General features: G+C 65.0%; 1 protein-coding gene across 3 annotated transcripts in view; it reads right to left on the reverse strand.

The window, feature by feature from the left end:
• Positions 1-26,330, reverse strand: part of GPSM1 (G protein signaling modulator 1) — a 28,724-nt gene extending 2,394 nt beyond the window's left edge. Inside the window, exons 1-13 of one of the 3 annotated variants that reach the window (XM_039461471.2) lie at positions 26,062-26,330; positions 19,205-19,426; positions 18,094-18,229; positions 17,299-17,441; positions 16,826-16,949; positions 16,424-16,539; positions 15,701-15,856; positions 14,668-14,776; positions 13,357-13,480; positions 7,505-7,575; positions 6,518-6,694; positions 1,277-1,433; positions 589-797 (exon numbers count right to left, since the gene is read on the reverse strand). In XM_039461471.2, the coding sequence (XP_039317405.2) occupies positions 589-797; positions 1,277-1,433; positions 6,518-6,694; positions 7,505-7,575; positions 13,357-13,480; positions 14,668-14,776; positions 15,701-15,856; positions 16,424-16,539; positions 16,826-16,949; positions 17,299-17,441; positions 18,094-18,229; positions 19,205-19,426; positions 26,062-26,129 (1,812 nt within the window). In that variant the 5' untranslated portion in view covers positions 26,130-26,330. Of the gene's footprint in view, positions 1-588; positions 798-1,276; positions 1,434-6,517; positions 6,695-7,504; positions 7,576-8,882; positions 11,543-11,694; positions 13,144-13,356; positions 13,481-14,667; positions 14,777-15,700; positions 15,857-16,423; positions 16,540-16,825; positions 16,950-17,298; positions 17,442-18,093; positions 18,230-19,204; positions 19,427-26,061 lie in introns of those variants that run through there. The other 2 variants (XM_074394507.1, XM_010352181.3) reach the window with 2 other exon arrangements.
• Between the last annotated feature and the right edge of the window lie 986 nt (positions 26,331-27,316).

The raw sequence follows: 27,316 nt of genomic DNA on the forward strand, positions 1-27,316 counted from the left end.
GTTTGAGGTCCCGGTTGGGACAGCTTAGCTCAGCCGTCCCCAAGCCGGATGCCCTACCTGGTTCACCCCTACACAGGTGGGGAGGGCACCCTCAGTGTGGCTGCCGGACTGGAGCCCGGCCGTGGCTCTGCCCTCTGGGGCCGGACCCTCTGCCGCTGCTGTCCACTGCATGGGTACCTGGATGGTCCCCGCCTTTGACCTGCCAGCCGGCCAGCAGCCCTGGGTCTCCCTGCCCTCCCCACTCTTAGGGTGCTTTCCTTGCTGGGTGTGGAGGCTATGGAGGAATGGTGGGGAATACCTGAGGCCACCAGCTCCAGGACCTGCCCTGAGTTCCTGTGCAGCAGCGGGGTAGCCCAGCCTGGGGGTGTCCTGGGGTTGCCTTCTGTGGGGATCTCTGGTCTCCCCAGCAGCCTGGAGCTCCCAAGAGTAGGGCTTCAGGCTCAGGCGCCCCTGGTCATCTGGTGATACTAGCTGAGTCCCCCAGATCTGGCCTGAGACGGAGGGACCTCACACCCCAGGACCCACTTGCTGCCTCCACCATGGATGGCAAGGGGGCCGTGAGCCAAGCCCGCCCCGGCCGCAGCCCACCTGGTACTTGATGAGCATGTTGAAGAAGTCATCCTCCGGCTCCTGCGGCTCCCCGTGCCCTCGGAGGTGCCCCGCATTGCTGTGGGTGATTCGCAGTCCCGGCAGGCTGCCCACACTGGCCCGCTGGTCATCCAGCCTGCGGCTCTGGGAGCTAGCGATGAGGTCGAAGAATTCCTCAGTCTGGGGCGAGGCAGTCATCGAGGTCTGAGCTGCAGGGGGCGGAGGGTGAGGCCTGGAACTCAGTTTGGGTTCAGGCTTGGGGCTCGGGCTGTAGCCACGGTGAGCGCTGACCTCTGAGCCCAACCCAGCCCACGGTGCTCCGGGGCCCAAGGCTCCCGGGGGAGTCTCCGCTGCCTGGCCTGGGCGGCTCTCTGCTGCTGCCCCTGCTGTGGCTCCCACACCCACCTCCGGGGCTTTCAAGGGTGACAGGAGGAGAATGCGGCTTCCCACACCCGCTCCAAGGCTGCGCAGGAGCCCTGACAGCGTGTTCTGGTGGGCGGGCTGATTCCACACTTTCTGGGATGCCGCTCTCTGGAGGCCGGGAGGGTGCACCCGGTAACAGGGGTGCTCTGCAGCTGGCCTGCTGGTCTGTCCCCTGAAAGCTCCTCCCTGGAAGCAGGATGGGAGCCCTGGTCCTGGCCCCTGCAGATAAGCCCAAGGTGAGGGCCCAGCTGAGCGGGACACTCACCGATCCTGTCCTCCAGGGTGGGGGCAGCTGTGGCCTCGGCAGCCCCAGCCTGGCCGTCTTCCAGGGGACAGCGCTGGTCATCCATGCGGCTGCTCTGGAACTTGGTCAGCAGGTCAAAGAAGCACTCCTCGTCAGAGGACGGGGCCCTCGGGATGCTCTGGGGAGGCAGTGGGGTCACTGTGGCCAAAGTCCCACAGCACCCCCAGCCCCTGCACAAGACAGGGGCTGCTTGCTGGGGCCACACACTTCTGAGACCCTGGCCAAGGTCGGGACCCGCACCTGCACCTGCCGGCTATCCCTCCCCAAGACGTGCCACCTCCGGCACCTGCCGACTCCCGTAGGCTTCTCCCTTCCTGTGGCTGCCAGCCCAGTCCAGGCCTTGGTCATCACCTGCCCACCCTCCCCAGACATCCTGGAAGCCTCCCTTGCCTCCTGCACTGTGCCTGCCACGCCCTCTGTCAGCCCTGCCACCAGCTCCCCGTGTCCCTGCCGCACTTAGTCCTCACCGGTGTCTGCTGCATCAATGAACGTGGAAGGAATGGACCCCACCCTGGCCTCAGTCTACACATCCAAACAAGGGAGGCTGGAGGGTGTGTCTCCTGTGGCCACCTGAGGGGCCCAACCGAAGCAGGTCCACCCTGTGACCCAGCCTCGGGGCCTGGTCGGGGCCCCGGGGCTGAGGGGTGGCTGTGATGGTTCCAAGGCCCCGTCCACCTGCCCATCAGCGCTGGCGCACACCGCCCGGCCCCGCCTGTCCATCTCACAGCTAGGGGCCTCTTCCAGGCCCGCTCAGTGCTGGGCTCTCAGCTAACGGAGTTAATAAAAGACACGATGTGGGCAGAGATGCCGCCTCCTGGGTGCCCCACGCTGCCTGGAACTCCTGACACCTGACCCCCAGCCCAGGAGACAGACAGCTGCTGGGACCAGCCCAGGGCACAGGAAAGAGAGGTCCAGAGACGCGTGTGACCTACCCAAGGTCACACTGGAGCAAAAAAGACCCCTGAGCTGAGCCATGGGCCCGTGGGCCGCCCTGTTTTAGGAGAGACCCCACGGGGCTCCAGGCTCTGTAGTCACTCCCCAGCTGTCACAATAGCTCCTATCCCTGAGGCAGAGCAGGGGAGGGGGAATTCTAGCACCCCCTTCTCCCTGCAGGGCTCCTACCTCCTGTGGCCTGGCTCAGGCCTGTGGTATCACCCCCACTGCCCCCACTCCCTAGCCAGGAGGGTGGGGAGAACTGCCCCAGGCTTCGGGGAGGGCTGCAGGCACAGGGCCAGGCAGAGGGTAGCAGCGGGGGAGCTACACAGGTAACTCCCAGGGAGGATGTGGCCTCCTGGTCTAAAAGGGACTGGCTCCCCGGCTGTGGTGACCTTGGATACAGCTGCATCTGGCCAAGCTTCACTTCCCCCGGTGACCCAGGGCCTAGGGGAACTGAGCAAGGGCCCTCCTGGGAAAGGCAGGACCCATCAGGGGCCATGTCCCAGGCTCCGCGGCACAGCCGCTTCCAGGGTCCCATGCCAGGCAGCCCTTCCCTTCCCTGAGGCCGGCGCCACCTGTTCAGGGGCTAATGCATCCCTCACGTGGGCAGGGGTCCAAGACCATAGGTGCAAAACCGTGGCTGGTATGGGGAGAGGCTCCAGTTTTGAGCCCCTGAGGGGCAGGACCCTGGGACCCAAGGCCAGCTGCCCCTGCATTTAGGTCCCAGTAGAACACGTCCAGGCGCCGGGCGCGGTGGCTCAAGCCTGTAATCCCAGCACTTTCGGAGGCCGAGGCGGGTGGATCACAAGGTCAAGAGATCGAGACCATCCTGGCCAACATGGTGAAACCCCGTCTCTACTAAAAATACAAAAAACTAGCTGGGCATGGTGGTGCGTGCCTGTAATCCCAGCTACTCAGGAGGCTGAGGCAGGAGAATTGCCTGAACCCAGGAGGCGGAGGTTGCGGTGAGCCAAGATCGCGCCATTGCACTCCAGCCTGGGTAAAAAGAGCGAAACTCCGTCTCAAAAAAAAAAAAAAAAAAAAGAACACGTCCAGGGGGACTTGGGGTCCCACTTGCCTGCTCTAACCTCTCCCTTATCCGAAGCCCTGGCTCCCTCCTTCCTGAAGCTCTCAGAGTTCTTCCTCAAGTCTGACTCCGGTCTCTTTTGCTTTAGTGCAAGCCCAGTTTCTCCCACGGAGGAGGGAAACATACTCTGACCAGGTCCACCCCACCTGGCTTCACGGAGGCACGTGTGCTCCCCTAGCCTCCCCCTGTCAGGAACCCAGGTATCCCAGACTCACACAGATCACAGGCTCTCTCCACAGCAGCAGGAGCCACGCTGGGTGCTTGGCCACACAAGAGGCCAGGCAGGACCCAGGGTGCCCAGGACCACCGCCGCCCTGCCCAGAGTGCCAAGTGCTGCCCCGAGGTTGGGATGCCTGAGGCTTAAATAGGATCCTGGGCGAGGCGCAGCCCTCCTAGTACCGCCTCTCTCACTTAAGCGCATGCACACACACGGGCTCACACACACGCGCACACACACACACACACTCCTGGGGAGTGTTTACTCCCCAGCGAGTGCAGCAGCGAGCCTCCCCCCACACCTGTGGGCGGACATGCTGGAGGGCTGTGTGGGCGGACAGCCTGCTGAAGAGCCCTTTTTCCGATGACACCCGGGTCCCTGGGCCTCCCTCTGGAGCTAGGCCAGCTGGGGTAAGCCACCTCTTTCTTCAGCCTGACTCTGGAGGCAGGTGCAGAGGAGCTGGGTAGGCTGCTGTCCTCCCCATCTGGACTCCTCTGTTTGGGCTGGCCCTTCCTGCCCCACAGCCCTCGGTGGCTCCCCAGTGCCCTGGCTCAGGCCTCCTGGCCAGCTCAGCTCCAGCCTGCTGCCTGCTGCCCCTCTGTCTCATTCCTGGCTGGAACCACACTGTCCCCAGCCTCTGAGGCCAACCCTGTCCTGCCCCCTGCCCTCTGCCCCAGAATGAGTTCTCTGGACCCCCAGACCACACCCAGCTGCACCTGCTCAGACCCCAAAGCCCGAATGCGCTGGCTGCCGGGCCCCTGCGCTGTCGGGGCACAGGGTGTGGAGGGGCAGGGGCTGGCTGGTCGACAAGCAATGGCACAGTGTCAGCATCAGCTGCACTTGGCAGACGAGGACCTCAGCTCAGAGGTGAACACCCTCCCCTGAGGACCCCAGCAGAGGGTGGGGCCCACACGGCCACCACTGCCCAGGGGTGTGTCCCCCAGCCACCCACGCAGGCTGCCACCAGGGCGCAGACGGCCCTGACCTCAGGAAGGCCAGTGGGGTTCAGGTCAGCAGAGAACCAGGAGGCCCTGGCACATCCTCACAGACCCGGGGACCCCGTCTTTCTGGTGCCAGGATCTTGGCTGTCCCGGGCATCCTGCCCTTCAGTGGGCCAGAGGAGCAGAACCTGAGGCAGGTGAGGGCTCCTTGGCCAAGGCCTCCAGAGTGCTGGGCCAGGCAGCCGGACAACTGGAACTGTGTCCCCTGGCCCCGCCAGCCCAGGCCCAGGGCAGTTTACTGGGGCACATGAGGCGAGCCCAAAGCCTCTGCTTCCTACAAAGCCACCTGCCCCTGAGGCTGGCTGACTCTGGCCTGTCCCACACATACTGCCAGCCTCCCGCTCCTTCCTTGGAGGCCCAGATACGATGGACAGGACTAGCTGTGGACAGGGCAGGTGTCTGGGTCCCAGTCCTGCTCCTCCCTCCAGTCCCAGGGAGGCTAGGGGGCCACTGGGATCCCCAGGAAGGCCTGATCAGGTGCTCCCTGGGATGAACCCTGCCCAGAGGGTCGGGCAGTGCTGGGGTAGAATGAGGGGAAGGTAGGCTGCGCCCTGCTGGCGGGAAGGACGGGCATCCCAGCCTGGCACCCATGCACTCTGCAGGTTGGAGCCATGGGGAACTGTTTCAGACTCATTTCTAGTGCTTTGGACCCAGCCGCCCTGCTCGGGGGAGCTCCAGGATGACCTCTGAACCCGGACTCGGCCCGTCTGTGTCCTTGAATGCCAACTGGCTCCCCTGTGGCTGGAGGGGCCCCTGGACAGCGGACACCTGCCAGCAGTCAAGAGCCCCGGCCTGTCCCGTTCCCTTGCCGTCCCTGAGCCTGACCCCCATCTGTCTGTCCTGAATCCGTCCCCCACACGCTTGGCAGTCAGTGCCACTGCCACACCCCTCCCCCACCGCTGTGTGCCGCAGCAATGCAGGGGCTCCTGGCTAGCCCTGAGAACTTGGGGTAGCCCCTAGGCTGCACTGCTGATGCTTGCTGGGCTCTGACCCTCTGCCCCCGCAAAGCCTCCAGTGTAGCTCAACTCGTGACCCTGAGCCCAGGTGGGGCAGCGCGGGGTGGGGCCTCCCAGCCCCTGACCAGGAGGAGCCCTGGGTGGACCCAGCCCCTTGCTGTCCCCTCACCAAGGGCTCTGCAGCCGGGCACAAGCCATCCAGCGGCATCCCCTCCACAAGCCCACTGGCCATCGGTCCTGCCCTGGCCCCCGCCAGACTTGGAGAAGCCCCAGCACCTTGGCCCAGCTGGAGCTGCCGCACCTGCTGTCTCCACCCCAGGGCCTGACCGTGGGCATGGCTTGGAGGCTTCCCACCTGCCCCTTGGGTGCCCCACAGGCCCCTCTGCTCAGGGACCCCGCCAGGTATCAGAAACCCAGGGATTCCCCCAGGGATTGTGTTGGCTTCATCCACCTCTCTGGGGCCCTGCTAGGGTACAAGCTTGACCTCACTGGCCAGAGCCTCCAAGAGCCGCCTCAGGAAGGGGTACCCCATCGGGGCACCTGTGCAGACTGGCTCTCACAATGGAGGCAGCCATTCCCTTTCAGGGACACACTCCTGCGACCAGCAGATGGGTCTGGAGGATCCCAGTGAGGGAGGGTGGGGGCTGGGGTCAGAGAGAGAGGCCACCTGAAAACTGAGAAGAGCCAGCCCGCCCAAGTGGTGAACAAGAGGGAAACTGAGGCCCAAGGAGAGACAGGGCTTTCCATGCAGAAGAGCCCAGGGCAGTCCCTGGGAGACTCCTTGGTGGCCCGGGCCTGAGGCAGGTGCACCCACAATGCTAAACCCGCGGCCATGCACGGAACCCCACCAGGGTCCCGGGACAGCCCTGCGCCAAGTGCGCTGGGGAGGGACCCCTGCCTCCCGGAGTGCCCGGGCCTGGCCTGGCTCCGCTGGCTGGCAGTGGAGTTGGGGCCTGGTTGCCAAGGTCTCCGCTCTCGGCCTGGCTTTGCCGTCGGGGCACCTACCGTGCGCGGCACCTGCACCCGTACGTCGGCGCTGTCCAGTGGGGAGTGGCTACCCTCCCGTGGCCTCCTCTCAGCCTCAGCACCTTCCTGGTACTTCCTGCTCCTCACAGGGAAGGGGAGCGAGTCCCTGCTGGGCCCCCGCCAGTCCCCTGAGTGCTGGCTGTCTCCATTCTGCTCCTGGGGAGGGGTAAGGCTGTGGGTATCTTGGGCAATTATGAACCCATGTCCCCTCCCAGGACCCTGAAGGGAAGGCCAGGCCACCTTCATTTCACGGACACACATATTAGGTGCCTAGTCTGCAGGGAAGTGGAGAGGCCTGGGGCTGTGGGCCCTTGCCTGGGGCCGGGACAGGCTGGGAGGTGGCGTCTGAGGGCCAGTGGCCTCCACTGAATATCAGCTGGCTTACACCAGCAATGACAATGACAGTGGGCGTCCTCCGGCCTTGTCCCCACAGCAGAGCCCCGACAACTATCCACAACTGAACACACGCCACACCAGAGGAACCAGAGGCTCAGAGAGATCAGGCTGCTGCCCCAGGCCACATAGCACCCGTCGCTGGCAGGCACAGAGCCAGCTGGGCAGCCCCTGACTCTGTCCATCTGGGTTTTCTGAACCCCAGCTGACGTCTGCACCTGGAGCAGCTGTCCCCACTTTGGGTGCAGAGTCCAAGAGAGCAGAGAGCAGGCAGGAGTGGGTGTTCCCGTGTGTGGACTCTGGGGGATGTAGTCACTTAGAGGCTAGGTGGGGCATGGGGGCCCAAAATGTGCGAGGACCACGCCTCGCCTGGGCCACAGCTGGCCAGAGGCTGAGGGACGTGGGGGAGCAGGTGGCAGATGGGCCCAAGCAGGGCCCCAGGCCGAGGAGGGCACATTTATCTCCCAGCAGATGGGGGCTGAGGTGGGTGGCGGTGGTTCGGCCTCATTAACCCTGATGCCCGTGCTCCGGCTGTGGCTGTGCTGACATCGGTCCCCTGTGTCCCCAGCTCACCCTCTCCAGGGGGAGTCTCAGCAGGTCCCAGGGCTCCATGCTCAGCCTCTGTGTCCTCTTGGGTCTGGCCCCTGAAGACAGAGGGGCCCAGTCAGTCCAGGGCCACCTTGGCACCTCGCATTGCCTGGGCCAGGCTGGGGTCGGGGGCCAAGGACCAGCCTGGCCATGGCTTTCTGACCACCAGCCTGGAGGTGAATGCCATGTCCAGGTGTCCTATGCACCCCCCCACTGTACTGTCAAGAGCCAGACAAGCCAGCCGGAGGGGGACAGACATCGAGATGGGGCGCACCCGGGGTGGGTCATGTAGGGTATGGCTTTGCACCCCCTCCCGTCCTGTCAGGGCCTGGCTCTGAACAGGGCTGTCCCCTGTGACACACGGGGCCTCCCCTTGCAAGCTCCTGCTGTTCCCTCTGCCTCAACGTCCTTCCTGTGGCCCCTGTGGCCCTTGGCCACCCCTGTGAGGCCACCCAATCCCCCCTCCTGAGAGTGTGTCATGCTGTGGCCCAGTGGCAGGTGGGGTGGGCCTCTGGGTGTTCCCAGCTCACCAAGGGCAATCCGGGCCAGGGTTGGGGAGACAAAGGCCTCAGATGAGTCCTCCAGCCCAGCTCTACTGTGGGGCCTTCCCCGGGCTCCTGTCCATCCCTCCTGGCCCTGCACTCACCCTTCTGGCCGTGTGTCCACCCAAGGAACCCCGATCTCCTCTGCCACAGTGGGGTGGGGAGGCACAGCCGTCTGACCCAACACTGGCCAGCTTCGGACCCAGTGGAGCTTCCAGTGCCTGACCTGGAGCCCCCGGACAGCCCCACAGCCAGACCCACCTCCAAGCCTGTCCCAGCACGGCCCTGGCAGAGGCGGGTGCTCAGCCCTGAGGGGCCCGACAGGATTTGGAGTTTGGGAGAGTGGATCCCACCTCAGCCCGGCTGCTCCCTGAGCACTTGCCCAGGTCCAGGGCAGAACGGACGGGGCAGACCAGAAATGAGGCGGCAAACAGAAAACGGGTGCAATCCAGGATGTGGGGAATCCCATCCTAGCACCTCCAGACCAGCAGACTTGGCCCCATTGCTACGCCTCGGAGCTCAGTGCCCTCCTCAACAGACTGTGCCAGCAGGGATGGGCCGGGCAATTCCCCTCTGCACCATCCGAGGCTGGGACGGCCCCACCTCAGTGCTCCCAGCCTCGGATGGTGCAGCCTGAAAGGGACAAACGGGGCTGGAGTTGGCGTCCTGTTCTCTGAGGGGCTGCCTGCTGCCCACCCCCACCCAGATTAGCAGGACAGCTCTGAGGATAGCTCCCTACCCGTGTAGTTCGGGGCCTGCTCCCACACCATGGAAATAACAGAGGGGCACATCTGTGCCAGGGTGGGCCCTTTGGTACTTACCACACCCAGCAAGAGCCCCACTCCGTCTCCCAGCATGCATGCCTGAGGGCCTGGCTCTCCCTCTGCCACCCCCCACTGCCGTGGGGGCCTGACTCAGTTTCCCCACCGCATGCTTCTCCCAGGCCTGGCCCTCCACCAGGACACTGCATGGATGGGCCCAGGCTGCGGCAGTGGCTGAAATGCCCTTCTGAGATACAGCCTGCGTCTGGCTCCGGGACGGGCACCCTCATGGCCAGGCACGGATGGCGGGCAGAAGGCCCGCTGCACCCAGCTCAATGCCCCCTCTGTCTGCAGAGCCGGGTGAGGTGTTGAGTCTGAGCTCCACGCCCTTGGCTGAGCTGCCCGGACAAGGCGCCCTCAGGCCCAGCCCACTGGCTTGGCTTCCTGTCTCTCCCAGCTACGAGGCAACATTCAGAAACTTCTCCCAGCGCCGGCCCATGGCCAGCTGGCACTGACCGTCATGCTGGCGTCCTCATTTCTGTCCTCGCTCAGCTCCAGACGTTTATGTGCCATGGCCAACGCCAGCCCACCGAGCCTCTCGCTCACCCTGCGCCTGCCTGATCCCTCAGAGCACCACCTGGCTTGGCTCAGACCTCAGCAACCCCGATTTTCAGCTGTTCCCCTCAACGTTCCTTCATGCCCACCTCTGGTCTGAGATCAGGCAGTCCTTGCCTCACTGCAGAACCAGAATCCCGCCCCTCCTCGCCTCCCTGCAGCCAGATCACCTGCCCCTCACTGCCTGCTGCCCCAGCCATGTCCCTAAGTCTCCTCTCCATGCAGGGACCGAGGATGGGAGTTGTAAGGGCTGGCCCACGCCTTGCTCCTTTGCTGGGTCCTGAGGATTCCACCCCACTGGAAAGGGGCCGCACACAAGGGCCTGAGAGGCCTCCCACCTTCAGCCAAGGCCCTCTCCTTGCTCCATCAGCTCCAGGCCTCCCCTGCCCCTCTACCCACCGGGCTGGCCCCTGCCTCCAGGCCTTTGCACAGGCTGTTCCCGCTGCCCGGATGCTGTTCTTCCATCTTAGCTCCAGGCTCACTTCTCTCCAGTTCTACTCATTGCTGGAACATCATCATTAAAGCCCTAACTCCTTGTGGGATAGTGTTAGCAGGTCCTGAGGTTTACACGAGGTCATAAGGGTGGAGCCCCCCATAATGACTAGTAGCCTCAAGAGAAGCCGCCAGCATTCTCAAGCTCCCCCTTCTTCCTTTGTCTCTGCTACATGAGGACACAGCAGGAAAGCACCGTCTGCCAGCCAGGAAGAGGACCCTCACCAGTGCCCAGCACCCAGACCCTGACCCTGGCCATGTGGGCTCCAGAGCTGTGAGGAGGCAACATCTGCTGCCCCGGCCTGCAGTGCTCTGTGAGGGCAGTTGGGGTGGACAGTCACGTCCCGAAGCCCACCTGGCTGCTGCAGCCCGCCCCCATGTTCCCATCCATACCACCCCTGTGGGGCTTTTCTTCCTGCCACAGTCCTCCCTGCGGCTTGCTCCTGGGCTGACCCTTCCTCACCTACAAGATGCTGGACGCGGCTCAGTGGTCTTGGTGCCAGTGAGGGCCCCAGCAGTGCCTGGCACACAGCAGAGGCCTGGTGACCAAGCAGCGGGCATTTACCGTGGGCCTGACGCGTGCCGGGCCCTGTGTACCATTTCCCGCGCACTGTCCCTTCTGAGCCCTCCTAGGTGTGTGGACAGAGGGTGCATCCTCCGTCTCGAGGGATGCCCAAGGGCCACTGGGCTGCTGGAACAGGAGGATGGTGCTGCAACCACGCCTGCCGCGCCCACCCAGGGCCCGAGCATAACAGGCTCATGGGCTCTCGGGCTCACTGGCCTCTCACCCCTGCCAAGCTCTGTTTCTAGCACTACTGGTGGGCCCCTTCCCCAGACAGGGACACTGAGGCACAAGTGGGTCAAGTCACTTCATCAGCTGGCCAGGGCCGGAGCCCACATCCTAAACCGCAGCGGACGTTATGCCAGGCACATCCCTGACCCCGAGGCCACCCATTGGGACGTTCAGGTAACTTCTTCCAGGGAAGCTGGTGGTATTCTTCCCCGGGAACTCCTGTGTACAGAACTGCTGCTTCGAGCTCAGGATGCCCTGGGCAGGGTCCAGAGACTGTGGAACACTGTCAGCAGGGCAGTCACACACCTTGTGGGACATGCAGGGCCCAGGAGACCCGCAGAGGGCAGGGGGTGGCCCTGCAGGGCTCAGGGCCGGCTTTGTCCTCCTAACACGCCAGTCATGCTGCCTGAACCAAGAATGGCAGCAGAGCCTCAGAGCCTCCATCTCCTGCCCTGCATCCTTGCTGGGATGGGGGGTGGGGCATCCCAGGAGCAACTGTGCCCTCTGGCCAGGGAGGTAGGGGCTGGGAGCTGTCAGGGTCTCACAGAGGCCACATAACCAGAGGAGCTGGACAGGGCCAGCCGCTGGCAGGGAGGTGCCCCCCAGTCACACTTCTGGGACCTCCCTGCTGGTTGGGGGTTCGCAGAGGGCGGTGAGATTAACACGTTGCCTGAGCCCCGCCAAGGCTCTTCGTCCCCCAGCCGCACACAAGTCTCCGGGTGTTAATCAGCTTGACACTAAACCCACCGGTACCCATGGGCCACGCCCATCACAGCAACGCCCCGCCCCGCCCCCTGGGGTGAGGCCCCGCCCTCGATGACTTCCTCCTCCACCCGCTCCGCCCCCAGCCGGCTGGTCAGCGCCCTCCGGTGCCCCCAGCCCCCGCCTCCCCCATCCCCGCGGCCAGGCTCTAGAGCGGCTCTGCACCCCGCTTCCCCCCCGCAGTGCGCAGATCCACCCCGCGCTCCGCACCTGCCGAATGGGGGGGCTGCGTGGGTCCTTCCGTGGCGCCCGGACCCGCAGCGCCAAGTCTCCCGGCTTTAAGGCCTTGCCCCGGCCAGGCTCACCTGAGACGGGGGGTTTCCCGCCCCCGCCCCCAGCCACCCAGACTCTAGGGGTGCAGCCGGCCTCCCGCAGCGGCGTCGGGGCTGTGGCCCCAGCCAGGAAGCAGGGCTGCCCTGGGCGGGGAGGAGGACCCTTCCCCAGCCCTGGGGGAGGAGGCATCGACGGCTGGAAGGGGTCCCGCACAGAGGAGCCAGGGAGGGACAGAAGCTGCTTTGTCCCAGCGTCCTCCCACTCCGGCCCCCCTTTTCCTTGGCTCCGAGAAAGAAAACGTCAGGAGGAGCCGGAGCCTTTCCAGAGCTGGGCCCAGCCCCATCACCAGTTGCTGCTGGGGTCCCAGATGGTGGTAGTGCTGGGTCAGGAACACAGGAGAGGCACTAGAGATCTCGGCAGAGCTCCCCACCCTTAGAAAACCCAGGCAATGGGTAACTACAGGCCTGGACATCCTGGGGGGCATATTCCAGCCCATCCTCCACCCACCCACGGCCATTGGTCACAGCACGCTGTCCCACAGGCTCGCTGAGGGCCCCAGAGCTCTGCTTCTTCCTCTGTCCTCAGCCTCTGTGGCAGCTGACATGCACCTCCAATTTACCAGGAGAGGTCATCATCAGAAACCCATGAGCATCGTCAAAAACCTGGGGGACGGCTGGGCATGGTGGCTCACGCCTATAATCCCAGCACTTGGGGAGGCCAAGATGGGAGGATCGCTTGAGGTTGGGAGTTTGATACCAGCCTGGGCAACATAGTGAGATTCTATCTATGTAAAAACATTTAATTATTAAAAATAAGAAAAAGAAACTGCAGAAGCCCAGTGCCATCTCCAGGACTGGCATCCCCAGCCTGGTCCTCAACAGGCCTGGGGGCCCCAGGTGTGTTCTGGGCAGCAGACATCCCTTCTCAGGGGTCGGGGCTCAACTCCCAGCAAATTCAAGACCCTCAGGGGCGAGGTGGCTGGCTTCCCCAGGCCTGCCCCTCATCCTCCTGCCAGCTGCCTCAGGAAGTCAGCCCAACATGGCACTACCCCCATCACTTCTTAGTGTATTTGCTTTACAGAGGCATGTGCTGTCGTGTGTCTGCAGCACTGCTGACCTGCGTGGGACACCAGCAGCCCAGGAATGGGGTCACCCTGTGGCTTCGCCTGGCCTCGGATCTTGCCTGATTATGGCCCCAGGCACATGGGGCTCCCCCAGCCCAGCCTAGCCCTCTGGTCTCCCAGCAGCTCTTCCCGACCCTGGTATGAGGAGAGACGGTCTCCCCGCACCGAGTGTTCCAGGGGCAGCTGGGGGTGGGGGCCCTGGAGCGGCCAGTGGGGCAATAAGCAGCCACCTGCTCTCCTGCCAGCAGCCCAGTGGCACCACTCAGGACGCAGGTGGCAGGGGCTCAGGGTGAACTTCAGGCCTGTGCTGTTCCTGAGGCCAGGAAGAACCGGCTTGCAAGGGGCATTTTCTGGCGGCTGCCCCCTCAGCCATGCCGGCCCTGCCTCTATCCCACCCCTCCCCAGCTCCCCACCCAGTTGGTGCCTGTGACCCCCCCACAACCCTGAAGCGAGACCCCCACAACCCTGGAACTCACCCTGGGCCTCATAGCCAGCCAGGTCAGGCTTCTCTGAGGCTGTCGGGCTGCTCAGGCGGCTGAGCACCAGCCGCAGCTGCGCCACGTTCATGCGGGCCGTGAGCTCCCCGTGACGGTCCCCGATCTGTGGTGAGTGAAGCGGGAGGCAGAGTGGGCAGGTGTGGCTGGGGGCCCTGCTTCGGGCTCCAGGGGGACCTCGATGGCCCTCAGCACACTGTTCCTGACCTTCTGGGTGGCCTGAACCTATCACTGACCCCTGGGCCTCTGACGGAACCAGGACTCGCTGTAGCCCCTGAGGTGGAGTCTGGGGGTCTGTCCCTGGGTAAGGTGGTCCCACAGGTCCTCAACAACCCTTAGGTCCACTCGAGAGATGCTTGGGGTCCCGGGCGGCCGGCCGAGAGAGGCGCAGTGGCAGGGCCAGGCCCCTTGCCGACTCCTCATGGGATGGTGTTAGCACATCCTGAGGTTTACATGAGGTCATGAGGGTGGAGCCCCATAATGACTAGTAGCCTCAGGAGAAGCCACCAGCATTCTCAAGCTCCGCCTTCAAGGGGCCTGGCCCTGCCCACTGCACCTCTCTCAGCCCCTGCCTTGGGCACCGAGGCTTCATAGGGGAACCCTCCCAGGAACATCCACATTGCTTGGGAACCAACAGTTTGCTTAAGTGGAAGAGAGGGTGGCACGGGGAGGGGGGGACTGTCACGCAGAGCCCTAGAGGGCCCTGGAGGCTGTGGCCTGCACTCAGAGGGACTCGGGGGCTGCCTGCCGGCCACCTACTGGCCTCTCCAGACGAGGCCTTTGCTGGCCTTCACATGCCTGCCCCTCCCCTCCCAGCTGCTTCCTGCCTGGGCTGTGGGTCGGCAGGGGCTGGCACCGTCTTTAGCATGGACAGACTCGGCAGGGGCTGGCACCGTCTTTAGCATGGACAGACTCTGGGTGTGCAGAGGGCGGTGGCATGGAAGTGTAAGAACAGTCCGGGAACCGGGAGGCCCAGAGTTTACCCGTGACGTCCCGCCCTGACCACAGTGGGAGGCTGCTGGTGGGCAGAGCCCAGAAACCCTGTGCAACCTCTCCAAGGAGGAGGAGACAGCTGCCCGGGAAGGCACCAGCTGGGGGGCTGCAGGAAAAATCCCTGGGTGCAGTAGACAAGTCACCAGCAGGCCTTGGAAGGACCCGGTGGCCAGGTGGCTGCAATGGACCTGGAAGGATGGGGGTGGTCCAGGCATGCCAAGGGTCGATCGGGTGGAGCGGACCCACCCGTCTGGAGTGGGCTGGACAGTGCCCGGGACCTCTGGTGGCAGGCTGGCTCACCTCCTGGGAGATCTGCAGGTGCTTCTTGGCGAAGGTCAGGGCCTGCGCCGGGCGCCCCATGGACACGTAGGCATTCCCCAGGCTCCAGCACGCCCGGCCCTCACCCACTCTGCCAGAGAGGGAGACTGCGTCCATACCTGCCCTCTCCAGGCCTGCCCCCAGCCCCGGCCGCAGCCCCTGGTGGTCAGGGCCCCAGCATGACCTTAGCTTCTAGGGTCATCGGGGGCCCCCAGCCAGGACCTTCCACAAATTCTGCCACCTTCAAGAAGCCCCAGTCGGCTCCGCCTTTTTCTTCCTGTTAAAGGGGTGCATAGAACCGGGCAGCCCGGCCTGCAGCCGCCTCTGCCTTCCAAGCAGCTTCTGGGCCCTGGGACTCGCTCGCCCCCTGGCGGCCAGTGAGCCTCCGCCCCTGCACTCCCTCCACCCCTAGAGGCACCCCTAAGTCACGGGGTGGGGGGTTGTTTTTATATTGGAGGGAAATGCATCTAACAGGAATTTGACCATTTTCAAAGAGATGATTCAGTGGCATTTTGTTCATTCACACTGTGTAACTGGCACCTCTGTTCCCGAACATTCTCACCACCCCACAAGGGAAAACCTTGGGCTGCTTTTAAGCCTCCAGGCAGGGCAGCCTTTCAAAAGACCTCTCCACTCCGCTGCCTGTGGCTCTGAGTCCCTTGTCCTGGCCACCACCTACCCCAGACTTGCACTGGACGGTGCTTAGGGGCCTGTGGTCGGCCGGCTTGTCTCTCTACAGAGACTGATATTTACATACATACATGGGTGGGGGGGGGGGGCAACAGCGTGGCAAATTGAGTGATGGGAGGGGGGCCCCACCCCCTTGTGCCAGGGGTCAGCGGCTGGCCCAGTGTCCACACCGTCTGGCTCCGTCCCCACAGCGGCCCTGGCCCACCCAGGTCACACCATGGTCAGTGATACAGCAGGGGATGGGACCCAGGCCATCTGGCCCGGGCCACGGTAATTCAGCCTGTGGACCGGGCCAGGTCTGCCCGCCGTGCCCGCGCCCACTCACCTGTCGGCCAGCTCCTGGGCTATGAGCAGGTGCCGCAGGTGGTACTCAGCCGCGCGCTCATAGTCCTGCAGCAGCGTGTAGGTGTTGCCCAGGCTGTAGCAGGCCTGCGCCTCCACCGCCTGGTCCCGGAGCTGCCGGGCCAGCTGCAGCGTCTTCCTGCGCAGAGTGGCAGGTCAGCCCCCAGGGAGGAGGGGTGGAAGGAAAGAATGGGGACCCAGCCTGCCGATGGTCCCCTGCCCCGGAATCCCGCTGGGGCCCCTCTGGGGTCAGGCTCATCCCCATCCTCAAATGGCCACAGAGCCTGACTGCTGGCCCCAGGTGGACAAGGGTCCTGTCAGGCTCTGGCAAGTCGCCTGACCACCCTGAGCTGCCACTCCTCCCCGGACTACTGTGCCCACTGCTTGGGCTGAGATGGGCTTAAGTTTAGGGCTGGGTCCAGGACCCAGTGCTGACAGCCAGGCTCCACCTGGCAGGCACTGCTCTGTGGCTCAGGCCAGGGGGCAGATGGCCCGGACCTCCCACAGGCTGGCTCCTCCGAGCCCACCTCCCCACAAGCGTTGTCCGTCTGCCCTTCCTGGGACAGCCTAGAAACCCACCTTGGCTTCTGGGAGGAGGAAGGAAGGGGAGGCAGTCAGACTCTGCCTTGGGGCAGGCACCTCTTTGGCCTGGCACCCAGGCCCCCCCCATGCCTGCTGTCTCCTTGGGGGTGCAGGGATCACCTACTTGTAGTACTCGGCGGCCACGTCAAAGCGCCCCAGGAAGACGTGGGCGTTCCCCAGGTTGCTGTAGGCTCTCCTCTCGGCCGCCTTGTCTCCAAACTCCTTAGCAATGGCCAGGCGCTGCGGGAACAGATCCAAGGCCAGGTGGTCACGGAACAGCCCTGGGGCCTGACATGGGTAGACAGGTGCTGCCTCCCTGCTCGGGTGGCCGGCCACATGTCTGTGAGTCCGGGGCAGCAGCCAGGAGCCTCAGAACCAAGTGCAGATGAGGCCAGCGCTCGGTAGGGGGTGCCACTGCCCAGCCATCCCACCCCACCCTGCTTTCAGGGACCACCAGGGGGTGGGTGGCTCAGCCCTGCCCCTGCAGCAGCCTGGCCCCTCTGCCCGGTCACCCGGCCCAGCTCACCTCCTTGTGGAAGGTCGTGGCCTCCGTGAAGTTCCCCAGCAAATAGTGGGTGTTGCCCAGGTTGCCGTAGGCCCTGCCCTGTGCCGCCCGGTCACCCAGCTCCTTCACCAGGGACAGGTTCCTCCTGGGGGTCGAGTGCCTCTGAGCCATGTCTTCCCAGCCCAGGTCCTCACCCGCCACAGGCTAGAAGAGCTGAGCAGCCGCCTCCAGGCAGCCCTCAGGGCCATGCCCCGGGAAGAGGGTGGCTAGGGTGGGCTCCAGTGTCCTCCAGCTTTGAGGTCCCCCAGTCCCTGACAGGGGCAAGTTTGGGGTAGGGAGCCTATAGCTGAGAAGGAGGGTCTGGGCAGACCTGGCTGTTATTGCCCTGGGGCTGCTGGGAGGTGTGGAGCTGGGGCCGGGGGTCTGGAAGTGTCAGTGGAACCCAGAAATTCACAGACCAGCCCCGGTCCCTGGGCTGGCCCTGCCCCACTCACTCGTAGAACTCGGAGGCCTTGCACAGCGTCTCTCGCACGTTGGGCGGCAGGTGCCCGGGGTCCTGAGTGGCATTCCAGGACAGCTGCTTGCCCTTGGCGTGGTACACGTTCCCGATGTTGTAGAGGGCCCTAGCCTCCCCGACCTGTGTGCAGCATGGAGGGTTGGGGGCGTGCCTCCACGGCCCCCCACGGGATGAGCAGAGCCGGCCTCCCCACGGCGAGGACCCTGGGGGCTCCCACTGAGCCACAGACTCTAAGGCAGGGGTGGAGCCCTGAGGATGGGACATTGGGGAAGCCAGGCCCCGCCCTTCCTCGCCATCCCTCCTCCTCTGCCAATTGATGTGGCCAAGACCGTAGGTCCCCAGCTCTGTCCTCTGATGCCCGAGGCTGAGAGCTCCAGCAGGGACCAGATGCTGCTGCCTCAAGCCCACTCAGCCACCTCCAGCTGCTCAATGGGGGGCAAGTCACATCCCCCCAGCCTCAGTTTTCTCGTGTCACAGAGCCATGGAGCTCACTCTCCCTGCTGTCACCACCCCCATCGAGCTCAGCATCCCGCCACCACAGCCCAGAGCACCCCCTGCCTCCTGCGGGGCCCCTCAGGGAGTGACTGGGGGTGTGGACAGATTCAGGGGGAGGTCACCGAGAGGGGCAGCAGAGCTGAAGGCGAAAGCTGGGGGCCTGGGCTGCAGCGTCAGCAGGAGCTGGGTAAGTGGCGTGTGGCCCGCTTGCCGCCACCCTGGATCTGGACGCCGGCTGGGCGGGATTGGGAGGTGCCAGCCCCGGACCAGCACCCACCTTGTCTCCCTGCTCTTGGGCAATGCTGAGGTGCCGCTGGCAGCAGACGGCAGCCTCGTCGAAGCGTCCCAGGACCTTGAGCGTATTACCCAGGTTTCCGCTGGCCTTGGCCTCCCCCATGCGGTCACCGATAGTCCTGGACAACAGGGAGGAGTGACAGGGGCCAGGCTGAGGACTGGGCAGGCCCCTGGGCCTGGGGCAGGGGGAGGCTTAGCATGGGGTGGGGCAGCTGGGCCTCAGGGGCCAACCTAGGGCGGACAGGAGCCGGAGGGCCAGGCAAGTGAGGACTCGGGCAGCCCCAGGTGTGGGCTCTGCAGGGCCAGGTCTGGGGGACAGGCTCCTGCCCACCGTCACAGGGCTGCAGAGGTGCCTGGGCCTGGGGCAGGGGGGCTGGGGTCTGCAGCTGTTAGGGTCCGGGGGGCCTGACGGTGGACTAACTTCCTGCTAACTGATTCAGAGGACGCTTGCTGTGCGGCCACCAGCCCCGGACACTGGGCTGGGTGCTGAGGAGCCCATGTGAGCTCACTGGCCAGTGTGGGAGGGTTGCTCCAAGAAGCTCTGCCCTGCTGAGAGGTCAGGGCAGCTGCAGGCTGAGGAGGAGGGCGCTGGGCAGGGCTCAGGCGAGGGAAGCGTGCTCCTGGGAGGCGTGGACTGGTGCCTGGACCCGACTGGAGACTCCAAGGGGCGGTGGGGAGCAGAGAGCGGGTCAGGGAGACTGGAGGGGGTGGCGTGGGCAGGAAGGAGGCTGTGAGTGGGAGCTTGGGGTCAGGGGGAGCAGGGACGGCCCTCACTGAGCACAGGACCACACCTCACTGAGCAGCGGCTGGGAGTGCGCCGCGGGCTGGGGGCCAGGGAAAGGGTTAGAGACGGGCCACTCACAGTCACGTGTGCTCACACACGGCACTCGGGTCACAGCCCAGGAGCTCAGCGCAGACACACAGACCTACTCATGCCTGTCCGCTGAAACCCAGCCCCTCGGGAGCCCCAGAGCCCTGGCTGCCCTCCAGGTGAGGGTGTCCCTGCTGCGTTCCCTTACACCCTGCTCACCCATCCCCTCCTCAAACTTTAATGTGCAGGAAGCGTCCACCCGCCAGCAGGGCTGCCCACTCACTGCGCCAGCAGCAGGTCATGCTTGTGGTACTCCAGCGCCCGGCCATGCTCCTTCAGGTAGAAGTAGGCATTGCCCAGCTGGCTGTAGATGGCACTCAGTGTCTTCAGGTCCTCGGTGCCCACCTGCACAGCGGCCTCAAAGAAGGCCACGCCCGCCTTGAAGTCGCCCGCTTTGCACAGACGCTCACCCTCCAGTGCCAGCTCCAGGCATGATGCTTCCATCCTGTGCCGAGGTACTCGGTGTCAGGGCTCACCCCTGGCAAGGTTGCCCGGGGCCTGAGTGCCTTCGTGGGTTCACCACAGGTGATGCCCCTGGCTGGGCTGGGGCCTCCGCCACGTCTGTGCTCACACAGCTGAGTGTCTTTTTGGGACAGGCTGGGAAGCAGGTGTGGGGCCTGAGGCACCCCAACTGGCACTCCTCTGCCAGCACCTCCTGTATGCCCCTCGCATGGCCAACGCCACTGGGGCAAAGGTGTGAGACTATGACCCCGGCAAGACCCTTAGGCCCAGGAGCCGGTGCTGGAGGGGGCGTGGCCCAACACCCTACCTTCACCCGAATCCCAACGGTATGGGCTGCAGGGGCCAGGCACCCCCGCCATCCTCCCGAGCAATCATGGCTGCTGGGAGAGGCCTCCCAATTCTCACCAGGAACAACTGAGGCTCCCAGATGGTGTGGGGGTGCTGAGGAAGGCCACGTGGGGGTCAGGAGGGGTGGGGATCTGATCTTGGCCCCTCCCCTACTCTGCATCCTTCGGAGGACCCTCCACCCCCAAGCTCTCCCAGCCAGGGCCTGGGGATTCAGTCAGCCTCCAAGCCTCCAGGGGAGACAGGTGGGGGTAGGTAATGGGGGGTGGACGGGGCTGGGAGGTGTGCTGAGGGTTAGCCAGTCCCAGCCCCTCTCCTCTGGTCCCCGACTCACAGAACTAAGCCCTCATCACTGTTGGCCGGGATGGGCCGAGAACCCGCTGTTCCCACCAGCACTGCTGTGGGAAGATGTGGATGGTGGCCCATCCCAAGACAAACTCTGCCCCGTGAGCTGCATCCAACCCCAAGGGCCCAGGCCCCATTCTGAACACCAATGCCCTGGCTGGCCCTGGTCCCCCACCTTCGGGCAGAGAAGAAGCCCCTCACCGTGGGCCCTGTACACCCCCAAGGACTGTGTGCATCAGCTGCCACCCTCGCTCTGCTCACCGAGGGACCCCACCCTGGGCCTTGGGGAGTTGCCCGCAGCATTCAGCTGCCAGGGAGGGGTGTGGGGTCACTCTGTGGCTGCCTGGCTCTGAACCTCCCTGCTGCCTGCCCTGGGCTGGATGTGACCCTGGGCCAGCTGTCCTCCTCCATCCTACTCTCACAGGTCACGTGGGCCTCAGGCTGCTGCCCAGCCCTGGGGTGGAGGGTTCTTGGGGGAGGGCACAGCCAACAGATGACATGAGGTGCCCAGTGTGAGCAGGTGGGCCCCCATCTGCAGGGTACCTCCGAGGGTCAGAGGGTCAGAGGCATAAGACTTAGCAGCCGAGTAGCTTGGGGGTCCCCAGGAGGCAACAGAGCAGAAGGGAGCCCTGGAAAGCACATGGTTTCAGAGACATGGGCAAAGGTCCGCCAGCTGCTTGTGGCCAGCGCTGTCCTTCCTGTTTGCTTTCCACTGCTTTTCTTTTTCATTTTTTTTTTTTTTAAATAAAGACAGGGTTTCATCATGTTGGTCAGGCTGGTCTTGAACTCCCGACCTCAGGTGATCCGCCCGCATTGGCCTCCAAAGTGCTTGGATCACAGGCGTCAGCCACTACGCCCGGCCTTATTTTTCATTTTTAAAACTGATTTCACTATTATTATTTTTGCAGAGACAGGGTCTTGCTCTGTGGCCCAGGCTGGAGTGCAGTGGTGTGATCTCGGCCAGGCCGTCTCCTAGGGTCAAGCCACCCTCCTGCCTCAGCCTCCCGAGTACTGGGACTGCAGGTTCGCACCACCACCATGTGGCTCTTTTTTTTCCCTCTTTTTCTTTTTTTTTACACTCAAGACTTGCCATCCAGTAACTTTTTTTTTGGGGTAGAGACGGAGGTCTAGTTATGTTGTCCAGGCTGGTCTTGAACTCTTTGCCTCCAGCAATCCTTTCTCCTCAGGGCCAGGGCCTCCCACCCACTACCTGCCAGGCTTCTCGAAGCCACCTCACCCATCCCATCCCTCTGGGAATAACCATCCGGATGCCACGTGGGTCACAGGAGCCCATGGACGCCATGGCAACCAGCCAAGCCCCATCCTGCGGCCAGTGCCACGCACGGGGCTTCTTAATTAAGGCCCGTTTGCCCCACCCAGCCGCTTGCCAAGTGGTCTCATTCGGCCTACTGCCCCTCCTCCAGGCAACGACGGACGAGAGGGGCTTCAGGCCTGAGGCCTGGGTGTTAGCAGAGCCCAGACGCTGCTGGCTCTGCAGATCTGATTATGGGAACTGCCTCCCACCTCCCTCCCAGCCGGAGACGTGGCATCTGAGGCTCAAGGCAATGAGGTTTCTAGCATCGGAAAGACCTGGGCCTTAAAGTCGGGGGAGGGGAGGGTGCCCTGAGGGGCCCCGTCATTCTGCACCTCCAATCTCGGATCCAGGCAGTGCAGCCAGCCACCTGCAGCTGCATCAGTTGGGGCACCCCCCCACACATCCCAAAACGGCCTCCAACCACGCCCTGGCACCCACACGCACGTGCCTGCCCGCCGCGGCTGCGCACCTCTTTCTCTGCAGGTTTCTCATCTTCTGGACGTACAGCCATAGCTCCAGGCCCACGGGCAGCAGCAGCGGGCGGGGGCGGGGGGCGCCATACACCACCTTGCACACCGCCTTCTCCGCCAAGCTCAGGGCCAGAGGCGGGCCCTCCACGGTGGCAGATGGCATCGTCAGGCCACGGGCCCTCCTCCCCCACGCCAGCCCTCGCCCCACCACGGCCATGGGTCCTGAGGGGTGAGCTGGCCTCAGGGTTCCCTGCCCCCTGACCTCCAGGGTGGTGGTTTAATGCTTGGGGAGCAGGGACCGCCCCCCCAACGCCCTCCAGCAGGTGCTTGAGGCCTCCCCAGGCACTGATGGGGATCAAGGGATCAAGGACGGCTCAGAGGCTGGGTCAGCATCGTCAGCAGTGGGGCGGGGAGCCCTGGGGTAATCCTGTCAAAGGCTCCTCCGGGGACCGGGACCAGCAGCACTGCCCTCCCGCCCAGTCACCCGCCAACTCCTCTGCAAACAGCTATCTGGTTCCCAGCGGAGGCTGCTCTGCCCCAGGAGCGGGCTCACTCAAGAGCGCGAGGCACATTTGTGAATGGAAAGAGGAATGGCGCCCAGAGTGTGTGAGTGCCCCTGGCCCAGGGCTGGGCAAAGCCAGGATTCTGGGCCGCGGCGGCCCCGGCCCCCTCCCCGTTCTCCTCCAGGCCCCTGTGCCTCCTCTGCGCCACCCTTGACCGCACCTAGCACCCTCCCCAGCCTCCCTGGCACCAGCCCACGGTGCCGGCATGGGGCAGCAGGTGTGGGTGGCGGAGTCCTCACCATGCCAGCCCCTGGTCCGCCGGGCCCTCTGTGCTCTCCCTCACCTGACCGTCCAAGGTGCACACAGAGCCCCAGGTCTAATGGAGCCAGGGCCACTTGGGGCCTGGGGAGGGGGGCTGCTCCTTAGGTCGTGGGGCTTGGGAGGCACAGACTGTGCTCCCCCAGCCTGGCTCCCTTCCTCAAACTCTCCTAGCAACCCCCACTCCGCCATGTCCTTCTCAGCTGGGCTCCAGCTCTTCCAGCCACCTGTGGCACAGGAGGACGCTCGAACCCAACAGAGGCAGGGGACTGCGGGGGCGAGTCCTGTCCCTGAGATGCCCACGGGGTCTGAGCAGAGGCAGGAATCCAAGGCCAGGTGGAGGTTTCAGGCCCTGGGCCCTCTCCTCCCGGCCTGGAGGCCTCGTGGGCTCAGGGGTCCCACTCAGGCTGGGCTATTTGTCCATCTTCAGGACAGCTTGGCCAAGGGGTGGGGCAGGGCCTAGAATGCCTCTTCCTTGCTCAGCCCCAGTCAACAGACTGAACCCCCAAACCCTCCATGGTGGCTGGAGTGCCCACTACTGAGGCCAGCTTCCAAGCCAGCCTCCCAGCTCCTACCACCCCAGCCACCTGAGAGCCCTGTCCCTCAGCCCCAGCCCTGCTAACAGAATTGCCACCTGCCCCTCCCCAGGGCCATCACCGACGTGCTGGCCCCTGCGCAGATGCTCAAGAGACCCCACTCACAGCTGGCTCTATATACCCCATCCCCCCCGCCGCCAGACACCCGTGGGGAAAACCACACTGACTCCCTTTCAATGGCCGGGGGAGCGGAGAGAGTGAGGGGCAAGGACTGGGTTGGGAGCATGGCAGGAGGTGGAATCCCTGGAGAGGGAAGGTGAAGGTCACCGGGCCGTAGGAAGCGCCTGGGGTCAGGCTTGCCAGGAATTCCTAGGACCCATGGCTTCCCAGCAGCCTGCCAGGGATGGTGCCCAGGAGGGGGACAGGGGAGGGAGGAGGGACAAAGTGAGAGGGGCTACCATGGTCATGTAGCCAGAGGAACTGGGGGGTAACCCATACCTGAGGATGTCCCATCTGAGAACTGGTGGCAGCTGCTTGGAAGGCGCCTCTAACAGGGTCACCCCAGTGAAGTTGCTCTACTGTCCCCTCCCTGTCCCAGCCCTGGGGAGCACTCAGCTGGCCTTAATGCTGCTGGGAGGCCAGGAGAGGACCGCACGGGGCATCCCCACTTTCCGGGACCTTCTCAGCCTCTGGGGGTCCTCACCGGGCCCCTTCACCTCAAAGCCCTGCTCTGGGCCAGGGCGGACCCCGTGCAAGTGAGCCAGAGTTATGAGCACTAACTGCTCCGACTGAGCCAGCACCCAGGGCCCCTCCGCTGAGCCCACCTGGAGACTTCGTGGGTTCACAGGCACGTTCATGGCCTCTCTCAGTGTGTCTTCTAGGCACAGTTCCCCATTTAAAAACGGGAACTCCCCTCTCCAGGAAGGAATGTCAGCGTGGAAGCGGGTGGACGGGGCAGAGGAGACCTTGGGCCCACTTGGAGCCACATCTACACGGAGGGACCTAGGTGTGGACCCATGAAGTGTCCACACAGATCCCAACCACCTCCAGAGCATGCCATGCCCACCGCCCACTGCCCACCCCAGCAGGGGCTGCCCCTGGTACAAGAGTTCAGGAGACCGGCAACTTTTCGGCTCTCCAACCCCAGCGTGACAGCAAAGGGCCCTGCGGTTCAGCCCACAGCCTCCACTGGCCCAGCACGCCTCTAGGCACCCAGGCTCACCCCTCTGAAGCCAGCTCTGACCAGGAACCGCCTGCCCAAACCTGGCTTTGGCCGCGTGGTGGGGTGTAGACTCCCCGGGGGCTTCCCCAGGTCTGGGCCTGAGTCAGCCCTGGAGGTCAGCTGGACTCCCTGCTTAGGGGACGCGAGGCTGGGCCTGGGGTCTCTCTGAGTGGTCCCTCAGCACACTGCCCCTGCCCAGGGCTGGCTCCTGTTTGGTGTGTCCCCAAGGGACCCCAGGCTTCCAGATGGATCCTGAATGCCCGACCCTTGGTCAGCTGTGCAGGGCTCACCCAAGGCTAAGGTCCCGGACGCCAGACTCTCACAGCTCCACACACACACTCTTTCACAGTAACACACTCACACTCATGCACTCCAGCCAGGGCTGCCATCGACCCCTCACAGCACAGCCACCTGAGCACGTATGGCCCGGCACAGCCAATTCGGAGGAGGGAACCCTTCAGAATCCTTTAGGGCAGGCCCCTGACAGCAGCTGCCAGCAAAACACTCTCACGCCCCTCCCCTGCATGGGGCCCAGGAGCCAGGCTAGGGGGCTCAGCGCTCCATCCAGGACCACACAATGGGGTCGTGTCTGGGACCAGAGCACAGGGCAGAGCAGAGGCAGCGAGGCCTCCATCCACCGCCGACAGAGCCACATTTTGGGTGCCCCAGACAGGGGCTTGCTGCTTGGCAATCCTTGGGGGCCAGGCTAGGCCCCGCCCCCGGGGGGTCAGCAGTAGGGACCCCTATCAGGGAGGACTCCAGATTTAGGGATGTCCAGAGGACAATGGTGTCCCTCCCACTCGGGAGAGCCAGGTCTGCCTCAGGGCTGCCACCCGTTTGCGAGCCCCTGTCTGGACCTCCGGGCCACCTGGCTCTGCCTGAGGCCTGGTACCTCTCAGCCTTGCTGGAGGCACCAGGCACCTGTCCCGGTTGGCCCAGGGCACCCCTCAGGGAACACGGGGAGTCACCAGGCAAGCATGCCGCCTAGGGCACGGCCACCCTGTCATCACCAAAAGGCATGGGGCACAGAGCCCAGACACTGGATCACCCGGGAATGTGCCCCGAGGGCAGGTGCCTTTTCAGGCAGGTACACACCCACCTGGCTGGCTCCAACCCAGCCGGATCCCACTGGGCTCATGGAGCGATGGTGAGGGCAGAGTCCCATCCACATCAGCCAGCCTCTTTGGCCATGATGTCCCCGAGTGCCCCGGGCATGGCAGGGCCAGGCTTGGGGGTCAGCTCCTCACAGTGCCCCTGCCAGCTGCTGGGAGAGTGCGGCTGGAGAAGCCGACCGCACCCCCCCACACACACACACACCCGCCCCCGTCCCCTTGGCTTGGGGGAAAGAGGGTTGCAGGGGACGCCCACGCGGGGCCACCCGCCGGGCTGGGCTCGGCCTGGAGGGAGGGGCCGTCCCCGGCCACGCTGCGCGCCCGCTGGAGCCGCCTTTGTTCCCGGCTGCAGCCTCCCGCGCGTCCCGGCCGCCCCGGCCCCAGCCCCGGCCCCAGCCCCGGCCCCAGCCCCGGCCCCAGCCCGGCCCCAGCCCGGCCCCGGCCCGTCCTACCTGGAGTAGAGGCGCCTGGCGGCGGGGCCCGGGAGCTCGTCGGCCGCGGACGGGGTCGGGCCCGCCATGGGTCGGGGCGCGCGGGAGCCGGGGCGCCCCCCGCGCCGTGGCCGTCCGCCTTCTTCTCGCCCCGCTGCCCGCCTCGCTGTCCGCCTGTCGGTCAGCGCCTGGTTCGCCTGTCCTCCCGGGGGAGGCGCCGAGGAAGTGATGTGCGCGGGGCGCCGCCGCCCCTCCCGCCGCCGTGGCCGTGATGTCAGCGCCGCCCGCTCGGGGAGGGGGCGCGGACCGGGCGGCCACCGCGGAGAACCTCCCTCTGCGGGGGGCGGGGCGGACGCTGGGGGAGGGGCGCTGGGGGAGGGGCGCCGTGGGCCGGCAGTGCCCCGGGAAGGGGTGGGGGGTGCGGCCACCAGCACCCCCAGGGTCGAGTGCAGGGGAGAGGGCTGGGGCCTGGCCTTGCTCCGGGTCCCCTGGGGGCTGCTGGGCGCCCGTGGGGGTCCCTGGGTCACAGTGCGGCCTGGCTGGCCTCAGACTCCTTTCACCCACAGGCTGCCTGGTGAGCCCGGGCCTCGCCAGCCGTGGAAAGGAGCTGCTGAGCCTCCTTGCCTTCCTCGGTGGGCGCCCCCTTCCCCTGGGGGTCCTCCCTCATCCTCTGCGCCTCACTGCACCCCTTCTCCAAACTCCACCTCTGGCCATGGGGTGCATGCCTGCCTTAGAGAAACCGGGGCGCTGGTGACAAATACAGGCTCTGCTTGGCCTGTGGGACTGTGGTAAGCCCTCCCACCTCTGAGACCCTGGGAGGCCGCGTCCCCCTCCCAGGTGCCTCTGGAATGGGGATGAAGCCCGCCCATTCCTTCCTCCCAGCTGTGCGGGCTTACGGAGGATGCAGGTATCACAGTAGGCTGTGGCTACCCTGGGTCCCGGGACCCCAGCCCCCTACCACCGCCCTCTCTGAATTCCTGGAGCCCTGGGGGCTCATGTGGTGTGACGTGGCTTCCTCTCCACCCACCCTCAGCTCCTGATGGTGTGAGGGGTCCTCCCCAGCCAGCCAGGCCCACAGCCGACCTCACCCAGTTCTGTCCACTCCCCACCCCATCCTGGGCCTTCCCGGGGTGTCGGGAGACTCCAGGCCCCTGAAAGGCAGCTGTGACCCCAGGTGTGACTGGGACCAGTCCAGGAGCAGGAAATGGGCTGCACTCCTCCTCCAGGGGCCCCTCCCTGCGCCCCAGCCCCTCCCTGAGAGAGCTGCTTTAAGGTC

The sequence above is a fragment of the Saimiri boliviensis genome, chromosome 2 (genome assembly GCF_048565385.1).
Source record: "Saimiri boliviensis isolate mSaiBol1 chromosome 2, mSaiBol1.pri, whole genome shotgun sequence".
NCBI lineage: Eukaryota > Metazoa > Chordata > Mammalia > Primates > Cebidae > Saimiri > Saimiri boliviensis.